The 19,876-nt window shown below is 43.1% G+C and overlaps 1 protein-coding gene across 1 annotated transcript in view; it reads left to right on the forward strand.

Moving 5' to 3' along the window:
- Positions 1 to 19,876, forward strand: part of PPP2R5B (protein phosphatase 2 regulatory subunit B'beta) — an 85,375-nt gene that overhangs the window by 53,213 nt on the left and 12,286 nt on the right. The window contains exons 11-12 of the mRNA XM_069740374.1: positions 496 to 546; positions 19,033 to 19,152. Coding sequence (XP_069596475.1) covers positions 496 to 546; positions 19,033 to 19,152 — 171 coding nt within the window. The remainder of the gene's footprint in view (positions 1 to 495; positions 547 to 19,032; positions 19,153 to 19,876) is intronic.

The raw sequence follows: 19,876 nt of genomic DNA on the forward strand, positions 1-19,876 counted from the left end.
TAAAAAAGCAAACACTACATACTTACATTCCCGGTGTCTGGTCATGTCCCTCGCCTTCAGCTTCCCGCACTGACTGGTGAGCGCCGGCCAGCCGTAAAGCAAAGCACAGCGGTGACGTCAACGCTGTACTTTACGGCTGGCGCTCAGTCAGTGCTGGAAGCTGAAGGCAGGGGACCTGACCAGACACCGGGAATGTAAGTATGTAGTGTTTGTTTTTTTACATTTACAACGGTAACCAGGGTAAACATCGGGTTACTAAGCGCGGCCCTGCGCTTAGTAACCCGATGTTTACCCTGGTTACCCGGGGACTTCAGGATCGTTGGTTGCTGGAGAGCTGTCTGTGTGACAGCTCTCCAGCGACCAAACAGCGACGCTGCAGCGATCGACATCGTTGTCGGTATCGCTGCAGCGTCGCTTAGTGTGACGGTACCTTAACTGAAGATGATAAACTGAGCTAACCAAAACAATTAGCGATGTTCCTATGTTTCTCTACAGGTAATTCGAGGTTTGTTAAAGTATTGGCCAAAGACCTGTACCCAGAAAGAGGTGAGTCAATGTCCAAGATGGTATAGAGGCTCAATATATAGAAAAAGGAAGATCTCAAAACCTTGATATTACAAATCAAAAGAAGGAAAGGTTCACGTCAAAACTTAAAAGCGATATATGTTAGAATGTTATATTTACCCTTAGTCGACCCATGAGTTCATCAGCAATTACACTTTTTCCTATAGACCATTCAACCCAAAGCAATCACTTTATAAAAAACATTGCCCATTACTTATTTATTGCGTGAAAGATTATGAAATTTCAGCAGGTATCTGCCACAGTGCCAACAAAAATAGTCAGAGTGAGCACCTATAAATTGCCACTTTTTGTGAAGAGCACCAAGCCCGCGTAAAGAGACTTAAAGGCCATGTAATGATCTTTGTAGAAATTTGATTTGCAAATTGTCTCATCAGTAAGGGGTGGGGGTTACAGGAACAGATAAGCAACATAACATGGAAGGAAATTGGACAACAGTCTAGAATTTGCTCCTTTACTAAGGTAGTGGATTGCAAAAAACATTTATCTTCAATGATGATCAATAAAAGCTTAATAAATTTCTGGATAAACTACTTATATCAATATGGTATAATTGTTTGTCACATTATTTTCCTTAGATATATGATATCCAAATCCACCTTATATTATTAAACCCCTTAACCCCCAGTTTCGGATTTGCGCTTTCGTTTTTTGCTCCCCTTCTTCTCAAAGCCTTAACTTTTTATTTTTCCGTCAATATGGCCGTGCGAGGGCTTGTTTTTTGCAGGACGAGTTGTACTTTTGAACAACACCATTGGTTTTACCATGTCATGTACTAGAAAACGGGAAAAAAATTCCAAGTGCGGTGAAATTGCAAAAAAGTGCAATCCCACACTTGTTTTTTGTTTGTCTTTTTACTAGGTTCAATAAATGCTAAAACTGACCTGTCATTATGATTCTCCAAGTCATTACGAGTTCGTAGACACTAAACATGTCTAAGTTCTTTTTTATCTAAGTGGTGAAAAAAATTCCAAACTTTGTTTTAAAAAAAAACAACAAAACGCAATTTTCCGATACCCGCAGTGTCTCAATTTTTCGTGATCTCGGGTTGGGTGAGGGCTTATTTTTTGCGCACCGAGCTGATGTTTTTAATGATACCATTTTGGTGCAGATACGTTCTTTTGATCGCCAGTTATTGCATTTTAATGCAATGTCATGGCGACCAAAAAAACCGTAATTTTAGGGGTATGACTTTTTTCTTGTTATGCCGTTTAGAGATCAGGTTATTTTTTTTTATTGATAGATTGGGCGATTCTGATTGCAGCGATACCAAATCTGTGTAGGTTTGATTTTTATTTTTATTGTTTTATTTTGAATGGGGCAAAAGGGGGTTGATTTGAACGTTTATAATTTTTTAAATTGTTTTTATATTTTCTTAAACTTTTTTTTAACTTTTGCCATGCTTCAATAGCCTCCATGGGAGACTGAAAGCTGCCATAGCCTGATCGACTCTGCTACATAGGAGCGATGTTCAGATCGCCTCTATATAGCAGATTTACTGACTTGCTATGAGCGCTGACCACTGGGTGGCTCTCACAGCAAACAAGCACTGAGAACCATGGAGGTCTCCATGAGACCTCAGGTTGTCATGCCAGTACACCGGTGACCTACGATCACATGACGGGTTCACCGGTGTGCGTATTTCCGGCCCGATAGGCGGAAGCGTGATTTAAATTCCAGTGTCAGAGTTTGACAGCGGCATTTAACTGGTTAATAGCTGCGGGTGGATCGCGATTCCACATGCGGCTATTACGGGCACATGTCAACTGTTCCAAACAGCTGTCTTGTCCCTGGAAAGATGTGGGCTCACCGCCGGAGCCCACATGAAAGGGAAGGATACCGACATCAGCATACCATTACGCCTGATGTCGGCAAGGGGTTAAAAGGATGGAGCTGCGCCATTACATCTGGGCGATATACTGAACATCAAACGCAGGATGGATATTGCATGATGGAAAGGATTGACCCGCTTGGTTAAGCCGGCCTCACACTCAGCGTATAAAAATACGGTCCGTAAATTAAGGCCGTAATACGCATAAAAGTCCCCAAAATAGTGGTCCGTAGCTCCTCCGTAGGCAGGGTGTGTCAGCGTATTTTGCGCATTGCATCTTCCGTATGTAATCCGTATGGCATCCGTACTGCGTGTTTTTCTCACAGGCTTGCAAAACCGACATACGGATATACAATGGATCCATGGACTCAAAAAATCATAAAAACATATATACTGTTATATATATATATATATATATATATATATATATATAAATCAGTAGACACATATATGTATATATATTAATATTCTATCCAGTGCGAGATAGCTTTAAAGCCGGTAATTCAATTGCCGGCTTTTGCTATCTCCTTCCTAAACCCGACATGATATGAGACATGGTTTACATACTGTAAACCATCTCATATTCCCATTTTTTTGCATATTCCACACTACTAATGTTAGTAGTGTGTATGTGCAAAATTTGGACTCTCTAGCTATTAAATTAAAGGGTTAAATGGCGGAAAAAATTGGCGTGGGCTCCTGCGCAATTTTCTCCGCCAGAGTAGTAAAGCCAGTGACTGAGGGCAGATATTAATAGCCTGGAGAGGGTCCATGGTTATTGGCCCCCCCCTGGATAAAAACATCTGCCCCCAGCCACCCCAGAAAAGGCACATCTGGAAGATGCGCCTATTCTGGCACTTGGCCACTCTCTTACCATTCCCGTGTAGCGGTGGGATATGGGGTAATGAAGGGTTAATGTCACCTTGCTATTGTAAGGTGACATTAAGCCAGATTAATAATGGAGAGGCGTCAATTATGACACATCCATTATTAATCCAATTGTATGAAATGGTTAAAAAAAATACACACATTATTAAAAATTATTTTAATGAAATAAACACACAGGTTGTTTTAATATTTTATTGTTCTCTCAATCCACCTGAAGACCCTCGCTCTGTAACAAATAAAAAATAATAAACCAACAATATACATACCTTCCGTTGATCTGTAACGTTCCACGATGTAAATCCATCTGAAGGGGTTAAAATATTTCACAGGCAGGAGCTCTGCTAATGCAGCTATGCTCTTGCCTGTAAAACCCCGGGGAATGAAGGTAATGTAGGTCAATGACCTGTAGTTACCTTCATTCGCGGTGATGCGCCCTCTGCTGGTTGTCCTCATATGAACTCGAGACTGGGAGCTTTCCAGGAAAGTTCCCACGCTTGAGGGACATCCAGCAGAGGGCGCATCACCGCGAATGAAGGTAACTACAGGTCATTGACCTACATTACCTTCATTCCCCGGGGTTTTACAGGCACGAGCACAGCTGCATTATAACAGAGCTCCTGCCTGTAAAATATTTTAACCCCTTCAGATGGATTTACATCGTGGGACGTTACAGATCAACGGAAGGTATGTATATTGTTGGTTTATTATTTTTTCTTTGTTACAGAGCGAGGGTCTTCAGGTGGATTGAGAGAACAATAAAATATTAAAACAACCTGTGTGTTTATTTCATTAAAATAATTTTTAATAATGTGTGTGTGTGTTTTTTGTAACCATTTCATGCAATTGGATTAATAATGGATAGGTGTCATAATTGACGCCTCTCCATTATTAATCTGGCTTAATGTCACCTTAAAATAGCAAGGTGACATTAACCCTTCATTACCCCATATCCCACCACTACACAGGAATGGGAAGAGAGTGGCCAAGTGCCAGAATAGGCGCATCTTCCAGATGTGCCTTTTCTGGGGTGGCTGGGGGCAGATGTTTTTACCCGGGGGGGGGGGGGGGGCAATAACCATGGACCCTCTCCAGGCTACTAATATCTGCCCTCAGTCACTGACTTTACTACTCTGGCGGAGAAAATTGCGCGGGAGCCCAGGCCAATTTTTTTCCGCCATTTAACGCTTTAATTATTATTTATTTAATTTATTATTATTATTATTATTATTATTATTATTATTATTATTATTTAATTATTATTTATTTAACCCCTTCCCGACCTGTGACACAGCGTATGCGTCATGAAAGTCGGTGCCAATCCGACCTGTGACGCATATGCTGTGTCACAGAAAGATCGCGTCCCTGCAGGCCGGGTGAAAGGGTTAACTCCCATTTCACCCGATCTGCAGGGACAGGGGGAGTGGTAGTTTAGCCCAGGGGGGGTGGCTTCACCCCCTCGTGGCTACGATCGCTCTGATTGGCTGTTGAAAGTGAAACTGCCAATCAGAGCGATTTGTAATATTTCACCTAAAAAAATGGTGAAATATTACAATCCAGCCATGGCCGATGCTGCAATATCATCGGCCATGGCTGGAAATACTAATGTGCCCCCACCCCACCCCTCCGATCGCCCCCCCAGCCCCCCGATCGGTGGTCCGCTCCCCTCCGTCCTGTGCTCCGCTCCCCCGTCCTCCTGTCCGCTCCCCCGTGCTCCAATCACACCCCCCCGTGCTCCAATCAAACCCCCCCGCACTCCGATCCCCCCCCGTGCTCCGAACCACCCCCCCTGCACACCGATCCCCCCCCCCTGCACACCGATCCACCCGCCCGCACACCGATCACTCTCCCCCATGCTCCGATCCCTCCCCCCCCGTGCTCCGACGCCCCCCCGTGCCCTGATCTCCCCCCCCTGTGCCCTGATCTCCCCCCCTTATACTTACCGATCCTGGCGAGGTCCGTCAGTCTTCTTCCCCGAGCGCCGCCATGTTCCAAAATGGCGGGCGCATGCGCAGTGCGCCCGCCGAATCTGCCGGCCGGCAGATTCGTTCCAATGTGAATTTTGATCACTGTGATATAATCTATCACAGTGGTCAAAATAAAAAAACAGTAAATGACCCCCCCCATTTGTCCCCCATAGATAGGGACAATAATAAAATAAAGAATTTTTTTTTTTTTTCACTAAGGTTGGAGTTAGAACTAGGGTTAGGGTTAGGGTTAGGGGTAGGGTTAGGGGTAGGGGTAGGGGTAGGGTTGGGGGTAGGGGTAGGGTTAGGGGTAGGGTTAGGGTTAGGGGTAGGGTTAGGGTTAGGGGTAGGGTTAGGGGTAGGGTTAGGGGTAGGGTTAGGGTTTCGGTATGTGCACACGTATTCTGGTCCTCTGCGGATTTTTCTGCAGCGGATTTGATAAATCCGCAGTGCTAAACCGCTGCGGATTTATGGCAGATTTACCGCGGTTTTTCTGCGCATTTCACTGCGGTTTTACAACTGCGATTTTCTATTGGAGCAGTTGTAAAACCGCTGTGGAATCCGCAGAAAGAAGTGACATGCTGCGGAATGTAAACCGCTGCGTTTCCGTGCAGTTTTTCCGCAGCATGTGTACAGCGATTTTTGTTTCCCATAGGTTTACATTGAAATGTAAACTCATGGGAAACTGCTGCGGATCCGCAGCGTTTTCCAAAGCGTGTGCACATACCTTTAGAATTAGGCTATGTGCACACGGTGCGGATTTGGCTGCGGATCCGCAGCGGATTGGCCGCTACGGATCCGCAGCAGTGTTCCATCAGGTTTACAGTACCATGTAAACCTATGGAAAACCAAATCCGCTGTGCCCATGGTGCGGAAAATACCGCACGGAAACGCTGCGTTGTATTTTCCGCAGCATGTCAATTCTTTGTGCGGATTCCGCAGCGTTTTACACCTATTCCTCAATAGGAATCCGCAGGTGAAATCCGCAGTAAATCCGCAGGTAAAACGCAGTGCCTTTTACCCGCGGATTTTTCAAAAATGGTGCGGAAAAATCTCACACGAATCCGCAACGTGGGTACATAGCCTTAGGGTTAGGGTTGGGTTGGAATTAGGGTTGTGGTTAGGGTTAGGGGTGTGTTGGGGTTAGGGTTGTGGTTAGGGGTGTGTTGCAGTTAGGGTTGTGGTTAGGGTTACGGCTACAGTTGGGATAAGGGTTAGGGGTGTGTTGGCGTAAGAATTGAGGGGTTTCCACTGTTTAGGCACATCAGGGGGTCTCCAAACGCAACATGGCGCCACCATTGATTCCAGCCAATCTTTTATTCAAAAAGTCAAATGGTGCTCCTTCCCTTCCGAGCCCCGACGTGTGCCCAAACAGTGGTTTACCCCCACATATGGGGTATCAGTGTACTCAGGACAAACTGGGCAACAATTACTGGGGTCCAATTTCTCCTGTTACCCTTGAGAAAATAAAAAATTGCTTGCTAAAACATCATTTTTGAGGAAAGAAAAATGATTTTTTATTTTCACGGCTCTGCGTTGTAAACGTCTGTGAAGCACTTGGGGGTTCAAAGTGCTCACCACATATCTAGATAAGTTCCTTGGGGGGTCTAGTTTCCAAAATGGGGTCACTTGTGGGGGGTTTCTACTGTTTAGGCACACCAGGGGCTCTGCAAACGCAACGTGACGCCCGCAGACCATTCCATCAAAGTCTGCATTTCAAAACGTCACTACTTGACTTCCGAGCCCCGACATGTGCCCAAACAGTGGTTTACCCCCACATATGGGGTATCAGCGTACTCAGGACAAACTGGGCAACAATTACTGGGGTCCAATTTCTCCTGTTACCCTTGAGAAAATAAAAAATTGCTTGCTAAAACATCATTTTTGAGGAAAGAAAAATGATTTTTTATTTTCACGGCTCTGCGTTGTAAACGTCTGTGAAGCACTTGGGGGTTCAAAGTGCTCACCACATATCTAGATAAGTTCCTTGGGGGGTCTAGTTTCCAAAATGGGGTCACTTGTGGGGGGTTTCTACTGTTTAGGCACACCAGGGGCTCTGCAAACGCAACGTGACGCCCGCAGACCATTCCATCAAAGTCTGCATTTCAAAAGTCACTACTTCCCTTCTGAGCCCCGACGTGTGCCCAAACAGTGGTTTACCCCCACATATGGGGTATCAGCGTACTCAGGAGAAACTGGACAACAACTTTTGGGGTCCAATTTCTCCTGTAACCCTTGGGAAAATAAAAAATTCTGGGCTAAAAAATTATTTTTGAGGAAAGAAAACGTATTTATTATTTTCACTGCTCTGTGTTATAAACTTCTGTGAAGCACTTGGGGGTTCAAAGTGCTCACCTCACATCTAGATAAGTTCCTTTCGGGGTCTAGTTTCTAAAATGGGGTCACTTGTGGGGGGTTTCTACTGTTTAGCCACATCAGGGGCTCTGCAAACGCAACGTAACGCCCGCAGAGCATTCCATCAAAGTCTGCATTTCAAAATGTCACTACTTGACTTCCGAGCCCCGACATGTGCCCAAACTGTGGTTTACCCCCACATATGGGGTATCAGCGTACTCAGGAGAAACTGTACAACAACTTTTGGGGTCAAATTTCTCCTGTTACCCTTAGGAAAATAATAAATTGCAGGCTAAAAAATCATTTTAGAGAAAATAAAATTTTTATTTTATTTTCATGGCTCTGCGTTATAAACTTCTGTGAAGCACTTGGAAGTTCAAAGTCCTCACCACACATCTAGATTAGTTCCTTTGGGGGTCTAGTTTCCAAAATGGGGTCATATGTGGGGGATCTCCAATGTTTAGGCACACAGGGGCTCTCCAAACGTGACATGGTGTCCGCTAATGATTGGAGCTAATTTTCCATTTAAAAAGCCAATTGGCGTGCCTTCCCTTCCGAGCCCTGCCGTGCGCCCAAACAGTGGTTTACCCCCACATATGGGGTATCAGCGTACTCAGGACAAACTGGACAACAACATTTGCGGTCCAATTTCTCCTATTACCCTTGGCAAAATAGGAAATTCCAGGCTAAAAATCATTTTTGAGGAAAGAAAAATTATTTTTTATTTTCATGGCTCTGCATTATAAACTTCTGTGAAGCACCTGGGGGTTTAAAGTGCTCAATATGCATCTAGATAAGTTCCTTGGGGGGTCTAGTTTCCAAAATGGGGTCACTTGTGGGGGAGCTCCAATGCATAGGCACACAGGGGCTCTCTAAACGCGACATGGTGTCCGCTAACAATTGGAGCTAATTTTCCATTCAAAAAGTCAAATGGCGCGCCTTCCCTTCCGAGCCCTGCCGTGTGCCTAAACAGTGGTTTACCCCCACATATGAGGTATCGGCGTACTCGGGAGAAATTGCCCAACAAATTTTAGGATTCATTTTATCCTATTGCCCATGTGAAAATGAAAAACTGAGGCGAAAAGAATTTTTTTGTGAAAAAAAAAGTACTTTTTCATTTTTACAGATCAATTTGTGAAGCACCTGAGGGTTTAAAGTGCTCAATATGCATCTAGATAAGTTCCTTGGGGGGTCTAGTTTCCAAAATGGGGTTATTTGTGGGGGAGCTCCAATGTTTAGGCACACGGGGGCTCTCCAAACACGACATGGTGTCCGCTAACAATGGAGATAATTTTTCATTCAAAGAGTCAAATGGCGCTCCTTCCCTTCCGAACCTTACCATGTGCCCAAACAGTGGTTTACCTCCACATGTGAGGTATCGGTGTACTCATGAGAAATTGCCCAACAAATTTTAGGATCCATTTTATCCTGTTGCCCATGTGAAAATGAAAAAAATTGAGGCTAAAAGAATTTTTTTGTGAAAAAAAAGTACTTTTTCATTTTTACGGATCAATTTGTGAAGCCCCCGGGGGTTCAAAGTTCTCACTATGCATCTAGATAAGTTCCTTGGGGCGTCTAGTTTCCAAAATGGGGTCACGTGTGGGGGAGCTCCAATTTTTAGGCACACGGGGGCTCTCCAAACGTGACATGGTGTCCGCTAAAGAGTGGAGCCAATTTTTCATTCAAAAAGTCAAATGGCGCTCCTTCCCTTCCAAGCCCTGCCGTGCGCCCAAACAGTGGTTTACCCCCACATATGAGGTATCAGCGTACTCAGGACAAATTGGACAACAACTTTCGTGGTTCAGTTTCTCCTTGTACCATTGGGAAAATAAAAAAAATGTTGCTAAAAGATAATTTTTGTGACTAAAAAGTTAAATGTTCATTTTTTCCTTCCATGTTGCTTCTGCTGCTGTGAAGCACCTGAAGGGTTAAAAAACTTCTTGAATGTGGTTTTGAGCACCTTGAGGGGTGCATTTTTTAGAATGGTGTCACTTTTGGGTATTTTCATCCATATAGACCCCTCAAACTGACTTCAAATGTGAGGTGGTCCCTAAAAAAAATGGTTTTGTAAATTTCGTTGTAAAAATGAGAAATCGCTGGTCAAATTTTAACTCTTATAACTTCCTAGCAAAAAAAAATGTTGTTTCCAAAATTGTGCTGGTGTAAAGTAGACATGTGGGAAATGTTATTTATTAACTATTTTGTGTCACATAACTCTCTGGTTTAACAGAATAAAAATTCAAAATGTGAAAATTGCGAAATTTTCAAAATTTTCGCCAAATTTCCGTTTTTATCACAAATAAACGCAGAATTTATTGACCTAAATTTACCACTAACATGAAGCCCAATATGTCACGAAAAAACAATCTCAGAACCGCTAGGATCCGTTGAAGCGTTCCTGAGTTATTACCTCATAAAGGGACACTGGTCAGAATTGCAAAAAACGGCCAGGTCATTAAGGTCAAAATAGGCTGGGTCATGAAGGGGTTAATTTATTATTATAATTATTAAGCTAGAGAGCCCAAATTTTGCACATACACACTACTAACATTAGTAGTGTGGAATATGAAAAAAATGGGGATATGAGATGGTTTACTGTATGTAACCATGTCTCATATCATGTCGGGTTTAGGAAGGCGATAGCAAAAGCCGGCATTTGAATTACCGGCTTTAAAGCTATCTAGCGCTGTATGAAATATTAATATATACATATATGTGTCTCAATGACATATATATATATATATATATATATATATATATATATATACCTATTCTATGTGTACACATTTATTCTACCTATTCTATTGTAAGCTGTCAGTGTAATGTTACTGTACACCAGCGCTGAATTGCCGGCTTTTCTCTCTAACACCGCTGCGTATTTCTCGCAAGTCACACTGCTGGTCCGTGTGTAATCCGTATTTTTCTCGCCCCATAAACTTTCATTGGCGGATTTTTTGCGCAATACGGTGACAAACGCTGCATGCTGCGATTTTCTAGAATACGGATCAGTAAAATACGGCTGATAAGAGCTGGGGCATAAAGAAGCATTGTACCGTATGCAATCCGCATTTTCAGCACCTCTCTTACATCCGTAAAACTCGCTAGTGTGAGGCCGGCCTCATATGTGCAAATTTGAACAATTCAGAGTCGCAGCAAGACAGTTCAGCTGATGAATCTCTTTTTCAGCACCTTATGGACAAAAACACGGATCAAGTATATTGGAATTTTTCAAATATATTAAAGAAGCACAAAATTAATGCTAGTAATCAACAGGAGCTTAACTATACAGAATGTCCAGTAGGCAACCGTAAAAGGGGCAGACCTTCTGGACTCCAGGAGGAGTAGGCAAATCTTGACACCGCTGAAGACCCTTCAAAACCTCCCATAAAGCAGTTTTTTTGGAGGCTTTGATATGGGAAGGTGGTAGAGGCATGAAGTAGTTTTGCCTAAATAATGGCGTGACCATATTGGAAAAGTTCCCTTCAATCACTTTTCTCCCATATAGACGATGTGAGAAAAGTTGGGAAGTATCAGTTAAACTTTCCCAAAGTGTTTGTTAATATGTAGGATTCTCTGCATCTTGTAGAATTATTATTTTTTGTATATAATATTTTTATTAATTTTACCAAATTGTATCTATGCCTTTGTTATTCTACTCGTATCCCTTTAATTATCACTTTCCCCAGTTTCGTATTAAAGTTTATTTTCCTTCCCGCTTTCTTACCCTAAACATCTTGCTGAATTCTTGCAAACAAGACACGGGTTAGTTTCCTTCTAATCTTTTTTTAATGGAGGCTGAGAGTTGGACCTTCGATAAGGGTCAGGACTTCCCTATTTTCCCTGTCTGCAGAAATGTGGGTCAACGCTCCTTCTGCAGGAAGTTGTCCTACAGCCAGACACAAAGACAGCGAGGAGAAGGGGAAAATGGCTACCGATAATTTGGGAAAGTATATGAAGAACATTATGGTTGGAAGAATGGAAGGTTCAAGGCGAGGAGGAAGACCTGCAGCCTGATGGCTCGATACTATCAAGATAGCAGCGGAGAAGACCATGGTGGACCAATCTAGGCTTGCACAAGATCGATCTTCCTACAGTTCACCCATCAAGTCGCCATGGCTCGAGATCGAACCGAAGGCTGTTAAAACTAAATAAAGTATAAGATATATAATATTTTTACAGGTCAGCCATTTCCCCCCTTCTTTTGACTACTCTTGTGTCTGGCTGTAAGACAACTTGCTGCGGAAGGAGAATGCCCCACATTTCTGTCCGTAATAAGAGCCCTGTGCTCTTTGTGTGTATAAATGGCCCAATTTGTAAAATTGGGGGGGTCATATATTTTTCTATATTGTTTCGTTCATAACTTATCATTTTTCTGAAACATTTGGAAAAAAAAGCATGTGAAATAAAAATAGTCAATTATGTAAGGATGCTCAGATGCAGCAGTGTACAGTAATGATGCCGGTGTGAATGTGTTATGTAATAAATCAGTCGTCTGGTTTTATGAGGAAGCATGATCACCCCGCTATTAGACCCATGGAGCAGATATCTTGTGAATATCCGACATTCCCTAGCAACTCTTGTATCCATGGAAACAATTTTGCTTGCTATCGCATTTCTGGTTCATTTTAGACATTGATAAAGCAGCCGTGAATGCAATTTTCCACCTTATTAACCAATATAATCTGGCTAATCAAAGCTATCGGTGGATATATATCAAGGTGAATCAAAGGTGTAAGGAACTCCGTGGCGGTAATATTTATGCTGCATTTATCCAAAGCTTTTCTATGGAGGCCAATAACAATTATCACAATACACATTATCTTGTCACCATCGGCAATAAGATCAGACAGTAACAATGTCAGGTTCTGTGGATGATAACTTGATAAACAATTCAACTACTCCATTTATCAATTTATTTTTTGCGCTCTTATTATGTCTTCTCCTTCTTCAAAGTTTCATAACTTTTTTAAAATATATATATATTTTCTAATTTATTTAGTTGTTTTTTTTTTTTGCTTGACGAAGAGTAATTGTTAATTCCACAAGCGTGATGAAATGTAGAAAAAAAAATACAATTCTGATTTTTTTTTTTTCCTAATGGTGTTCAGTATATGATAAAAATGACCTGGCGACTTGACTCTCCATGTCAGTACATTTACGGCAATAACAAACATATAAGCATTTTTAATATATATTTTAGTAGTTACAAAAAAAAATAAAAAATTTGTAAAGAAAAGCTGTATTCTACAGTTATTGGACCTATGTGAGGGCTTGTGTTTAATGATACTATTTTGGGATACATAGGATGTTTGAATCACGTTTATTGATTTTTTTATTATTATTATTATTATTATTAGCCAAAAAATATACCAATTCTGTTTTTTTTTTTATCGGCATTCATCATAAAGGTGAAATATTTTTATATTTCATTAGTTTGATCAATTACTCAAGCGGCAATACCAAATATGTTAATGCTTTTTATAGTTTACATTTAGCGATTTATGCTTGGGGAGTGATTTAAACTTTTACATATATATTTTTTAAATATTTTTAATGCTCTTTGCGCTTTTTATGAAACTCTTTAAGGGACTTAAACCTGCAATCTCTTGAGCGCCTATATAATACACTGCAATACTTCAATGTGTTGTAAAATACTAGTTTCCTATGAATCCTTTTTAGGCCAGTTTCACACGTCCAGATAATTCCGGTACCAGAGAAATCGGTACCGGAGTTATCCGTGTGTCCGTGTGCTCACGTAGCACATCAGTGTGGCACACGTGCAGCAGCCGTGTGCCGCCCGTGTGCTGACTGAGGACCACACGGACCGTGCAGGAGACAGCGCTACAGTAAGCACTGTCCCCTGCTTTTGGTGCTGAATCCCGCATTCATTCCTTCTCCCCAGCAGCGTTCGCTGGAGAGAAGGAATGAAAAATAAAGGGTTTTTTTTGTTTGTGTTGATTTTTCATTCCTTCTCTCCAGCGAACGCTGCTGGGGAGAAGGAATGAATGCCTGCTTCAGCACCACACGCAGTGGGGACAGCGCTTACTGTAGCGCTGTCTCTCCTGCGGGCGGTACGTGCACACGCAGGAGAGTGCACACTGTTCTCCGTGTGCACGTGTGCGAGACGTATTGCTGTACGTGCTTCCGGAGAAAAGCGGACATGTCTCCATGTTTTGCACACGGACACACGGTCCGTGAAAACACGGAGACATGTGCATAGAGCCATTCATTTGAATGGGTCTACGTGTGTCAGTGTCTCCGGTGCATGAGAAAACTGTCAGTACACGTACCGGAGACACTGACGTGTGAAAGAGGCCTTAATAATACCACGCCTTAGCAACCCATAAGCACCCTGTGAGAGCGCCGTGCCAGGGACCGATGGGCTCCGAACTGACATTGGCCATCTTGGAGGCCTTTCCAAATGCAAGTGTCATGCTTGGCAGTGGCAATTAAGAACTTAAAATGATGTGATGGGATCACTACATAGCCAGCAGCTACGTGTAACAGAGCAGGCTCAGCTCCTGATCCTGCTCCATATATTGATAGTGCAGGTCTGCTATACATGTATGTTGGATGTCACTTTGAGGTTAGAAAAGTCATAGTATAAATACATTGATGTTGCAACCATTTTTACCATTTCTAAAGTGTCATAATTTTAGCAAAATTCATAAACATGCAACATTTGTATTCAAATTGTCGAGAGAGAAAATAGTATCTCATTGAAACTTAGCAAATGATTTGTTTTGTACAGTTTTGCTTATGTGATATGCTCACCTATTAATTTAATACATATGAATTTTGGGTTGGGGCCATCTGACCCTGATTGGGTTTTTTTGGGGGTTAATATCCGAGTGTGTATTCGTGTCTTGGTTCCTGCCCCTCTTGGGATTACTAGTAGCCCTTGGTCCTATTTGCTAAAGCTGCATTTTGTTTGGTGTCACGATTCAGGTTTGGATGCGTGGCAGCTCTGGTTCCACAATTATTTAGATGTAGCTTTTTTCCTTTCAGGCCAGCAAGAGTTAATGTCAGTTTTCCTTGCTGGCAGCTGCGGTGTTGCTGGTCAGCTGATGTGGGTGGTGACCGTCCTTTAAATAGTCACATGACTGATCAGCTGACTGCTACGGTCTCTGCCATCCTTACTGCATCTACCCTTCTCTTCTCCGGCAAGGGCAGCTAAGGTGCTACCAGGGAATAGGGGCAAGATTCAACCCTCACCTCAAGTAAACCCTGAGTGTCGGGGTCCTCTCAGGAGGAGGGTTCGGGGGTAGTGTTTCCCTCTAAATATAGTCAGGGTAGGAGTTTGGTGACATGGGAGGACGCTTCTGTTGTGTGTTGCTCAAGGAGATTATCGTCTTTTGCAAACGCACACATGGAAATAATTGTTCAGGTCCAGACCTGTGTGTGAATGAGCATGTGTGGGTGTCCACGAAAAACATCGAGTGGAAGTACGCATCTGGGACCTGGAGTTCTAGGGTGATCGGGCCGTATCGGGTGTCGGACGTTCTCAACCCTAGGACCTTGCAGCTGGAGTTACCCCCAGTAATGCGGGTACGGAACATATTCCACTGGTCATCGCTCTGGAGATTTGTGGCGTTTCTGGAGCCTACGTTATTTCCATCACCATTGGGCTGTTTTTGCCATAAACCTGAGAAAGGTGAATCCTAGTGAGGCATCCTCACCGTACATCATTTCCGGTGAAGTCCTGTGTTGAGGATCCAGAGGCCCCTCGTTGAAAGGGGGTACTGTCATGATTCAAGTTTGGATGCGTTGCAGCTCTGTTTCCACTATTTAAATGTAGCTTTTTTTATTTCAAGCCAGCAGGGATTAATGTCAGTTTTCCATGCTGGCAGCTGTGGTGTTGCTGGTCAGCTGATGTGGGTGGTGACCACTCTCACCATCCTTTAAATAGTCACCTGATGCATCAGCTGACTGTTGGTGATAGAGTTATTCTGTGTAGACCAGCCTTGCAGTTGCAGCTCTCTGGTGTCTGTGCAGAATCTGCTTCTTCTCTGGAGTTCGGGGTCCTGTTTCCGAATCCTCTGCAGTGTGGAGTTTGGCAGCAGAGTTTGGAGCTAAGTTTTGTGTATTTACCTTCTCTGTCTCGTGCTTGTCACTATCCCCTGTGTTTGTTCCATCTGCAGTGGTGAGGCTAGCACCCTTGCCGGCCAGTGCACTAGCCAGGGCATTGCGAGGTGACAGGGACGAGGTACATGACGGCGGCGGGGGGAAGGATCCGCTTAGGGCATAAAGGGAGTGCCAGGACAGGCTCAGGTTGGAGCTGAGGAGGTGTCCCATCCCTCGTTCCCTATTTAGGGCCTTCCTCTCCCCTTTACCATCCCATTGTGTGTGTGTGTTGTGCCGTCCACTGGACCGACCCCTGTTGGGTCGTGACATTTGGTTTGAATTTATCCACTAATCTATCGGGCCGCTTTATACTTTAAATTGACAACCTTTAAAAAAAAAATACTTTAATAAAAGTTACATTTTATCCTCTAACTTTTCTTCAATATACCAATACCCTAGCGGTGTATGAGCTTTAAATGCCAAATGTAAATCGTCACATACTTGCCATCAAATATTGATAATTCTCTAGATTAATGGCAGTAAGAATATGGAAAGTCACGGGGTGATATTGATCCGCACAATGTCACGGCTGAGCGGCTTAAGCATAGATCAGGGAATGATATCCTCATGGTGATGCCTGGACACAAGCTCGGCGCGCTTTGCTCAAAGATAATGCAGAAACCCTATAAATACCTTTTTGACGTACTATTTGGGGTGAAGATCCTAGTGATACATTAATACTGCTAGAATATTGAACACCACAACCATCATGGACTCTGACATGTGTAAGCAGGGTAAGCTCCAGGTGTTGGTGGGCCCTGGGTGAAAGAGTCTCAGCGGGCCCCTTTAACACTTACCACAATTCATGATGCACAGATACGGCAGGGAAATATATGTATAGTACATTGCCAAAGATTTCACTTCTTACATTACATGAGTGATATCTATTGTAAATTCTACAATAGGTCACAGACCGGACAGTATAGTCCTCAATACAGTATTATGGGAACACATAGTGCTCCATACAGAATAATGTGCCCCATATATTGCTCCATACAGGATTATAGGTGCCACATAGCTCTCCATACTGAATAATGTGCCCCATATATTGCTCCATACAGGATTATAGGTGCCACATAGCTCTCCATACTGAATAATGTGCCCCATATATTGCTCCATACAGGATTATAGGTGCCACATAGCTCTCCATACTGAATAATGTGCCCCATATATTGCTCCATACAGTATTATGGGCACACATAGCTCTCCGTACAGAATAATGTGCCCCATATATTGCTCCATACAGGATTATAGGTGCCACATAGCTCTCCATACTGAATAATGTGCCCCATATATTGCTCCATACAGGTTTATAGGCACCACATAGCTCTCCGTACTGAATAATGTGTCCCATATATTGCTCCATACAGGATTATAGGCACCACATAGCTCTCCATACTGAATAATGTGCCCCATATATTGCTCCATACAGGATTATAAGCACCACATAGCTCTCCATACTGAATCCATACTGAATAATGTGCCCCATATATTGCTCCATACAGGATTATAAGCACCACCTAGCTCTCCATACTGAATAATGTGCCCCATATATTGCTCCATACAGGATTATAGGCACCACATAGCTCTCCATACTGAATAATGTGCCCCATACATTACTCCATACAGGATTATAGGCACCACATAGCTCTCCATACAGAATAATGTGCCTCACATATTGCTCCATAAAGAATAATGAGCCCCATATAATGTTCCATACAGTATATGACGGGCTCCATATAATGCTTCACTATAAGATGGGCCCCATATATTGTTCCATATATAATGGGCCCCATATAATGCTTAATACAGTATAGGATGGGCCCCATGTATTGCTTCATACAGAATGGGCCCCATAAAATGCTCCATGTATAATTGCCCCCATATAATGCTCAATATATAATGGGTCTCATATAATGCTCCATATATATTGGGTCCCATATAATGCTCCATATATAATGGGTCTCATATAATGCTCCATATATAATGGGTCCCATATAATGCTCCATATATAATGGGTCTCATATATAATGCTCCATATATAACGGGCCCCATATATAATGCTCCAAACATAAAAAGTGAAATCCTCAGCTCTCCTCGCTGGCCGCTGCTCTGCTCCGGACTCCTCACCGTCGGCGTCTTCCGGCTTTCTGCATTGTGACTGCTGTGGCAGAGGGAGCACAGACGTGACGACATCGCACCCTCTGACCTGAATCTCACAGTCAGAGGACGCGGAAGATGCCGCAGCGGAGGCAAGTGCCAGGACCCTGATCAAGCAGGTGCACTGACACTGGCACAGGTATCGGTCACCTATAGCGCACCGTGTCCCCGACAGCGACTGGGCCCCCCGCCTGCTCAGGGCCCCGGCACTTGACTGGGTGTGCTGGGTGCTGATGCCGGCCCTGTGTGTAAGTCTATGTCTACCATACAAAGTGTAATACAGAGGGCAAATAGTGATGACAGTACCCATCGGTTGCATGGTGAGCATTCCCTTTGGTAGCAACGTGTAACCATACAATATATTTTAGACACATTCATAGGTTTATCTGCAATCATACATTGCCTTTGTAATCAGTTTACATGTAACCATCGCATTAGTTCCTTGTTATTTCTAAAATATTATAGTAATGAGTGTTTTTACTGAAGGGAAAGCTGCCCAAAATATTCTATGTAATGTCACACTAGAGAATTGGTAAGTTCCAATGAGCATAGCATATTGTTTATACATTCCCCTAACTTATTTTGTTACATTTATTATGCCAATTGTACAAAGTCCTCATTCACTCTGTGTTCTGTGACCACATTGCTGTGATTGCTTAAAGGGAACCTGTCAGCAGATTTTTGCTATGTAATCTGTCAGCAGCATAATGCAGGGCTTGAGACCCTGATTCCAGCGACGTATCAGGTGCAGCAGTTTTGATAGAATCACCGTTTTCTCTACTGCAGATCTAGCGGAGCTCTGAATGCTGAGACCAGTATAATCCACACCACTGATTGGTTGCTTTCTGTCTACACTGTATATTGACAGAAAGCTGCTAATTTATGGTAGGGGAGGCTTACACAGAGCAACTTGACTAAAATGCACCTTGGCTTGTAGTGATAATCTCCTGCTGATAAAACACTGATTGTACTAAAACAGCAATACACAGCCAAGTAAGTACCACATCGCTGGAATCAGGGTCTCAGCCTCTCAGATTACATAACAAACACCTACTGACAGATTCCCCTTAAACAGAATGGAAGACATTTCATATTTCTAGCATTATAATCCATGGTGTCTTTTCACAGGTGATGTTCCTTGGAGAGTTGGAAGAGATTTTGGATGTCATTGAACCATCCCAGTTTGTTAAGATCCAGGAACCACTTTTTAAACAAATTGCCCATTGTGTCTCCAGCCCACATTTTCAGGTATAAAGCCAAGTCCTCTTGTAAAGTGATAAAATCATAACTATGAGATACACTGAATTTGACCGTGGTCCTGCCATAGGACGACGCCATTGTAGCAAGTGAGTTCATGAACCATCTTTTCCGCAAAATATTCTCTGATCCACTGTAAGAGGTATTATTGAAGAGTGGAAGGTTATATAGTGGGATCACCAAGTGCTGAGGCGACTCAGTCAGTAACTGTGCGACTAGAGTTTGATGTTATGGGTTTCCATGTGAGAGCAGCTACGTACAAGCCTTACATCACCAAGCACAATACCTGGGGTAGGATAGAGTGGCGCAAAGCTGCAGCTACTGGATGCTGGAGCAGTGGGAAAATGTTATTAAAGTGAAGAATCACGCTTCTCTATCTGGCAACGGATGGGCGCGTCTTGGTGTTTGGTGAATGCCAGGAGAACATTACCCACCTGACTGGATGGTGCCAGCTGTAAACTTTGGTGGAGGAGAGATGATGCTATAGGGTAGCTTTTCACAGGTATTAGTTCCAGTGAAGGGAAATCTTAATTCCCTGATCTCAACCCAGTCCAACACTTTTGGGATCAGTGACATAACTAGAATCCAATGGGCCCCGGGCAAGATTTGGACTGGGGCCCCCCGCATCCTGGTATATGTGGCCCTCATTCTGGCCCCATCCTGGTGTATAAATCAGCTTATATATGTCCCTCATCCTGACCCATTTTGATATATA

The sequence above is a fragment of the Ranitomeya imitator genome, chromosome 9 (assembly GCF_032444005.1).
Source record: "Ranitomeya imitator isolate aRanImi1 chromosome 9, aRanImi1.pri, whole genome shotgun sequence".
NCBI classification, from domain to species: Eukaryota; Metazoa; Chordata; class Amphibia; order Anura; family Dendrobatidae; genus Ranitomeya; species Ranitomeya imitator.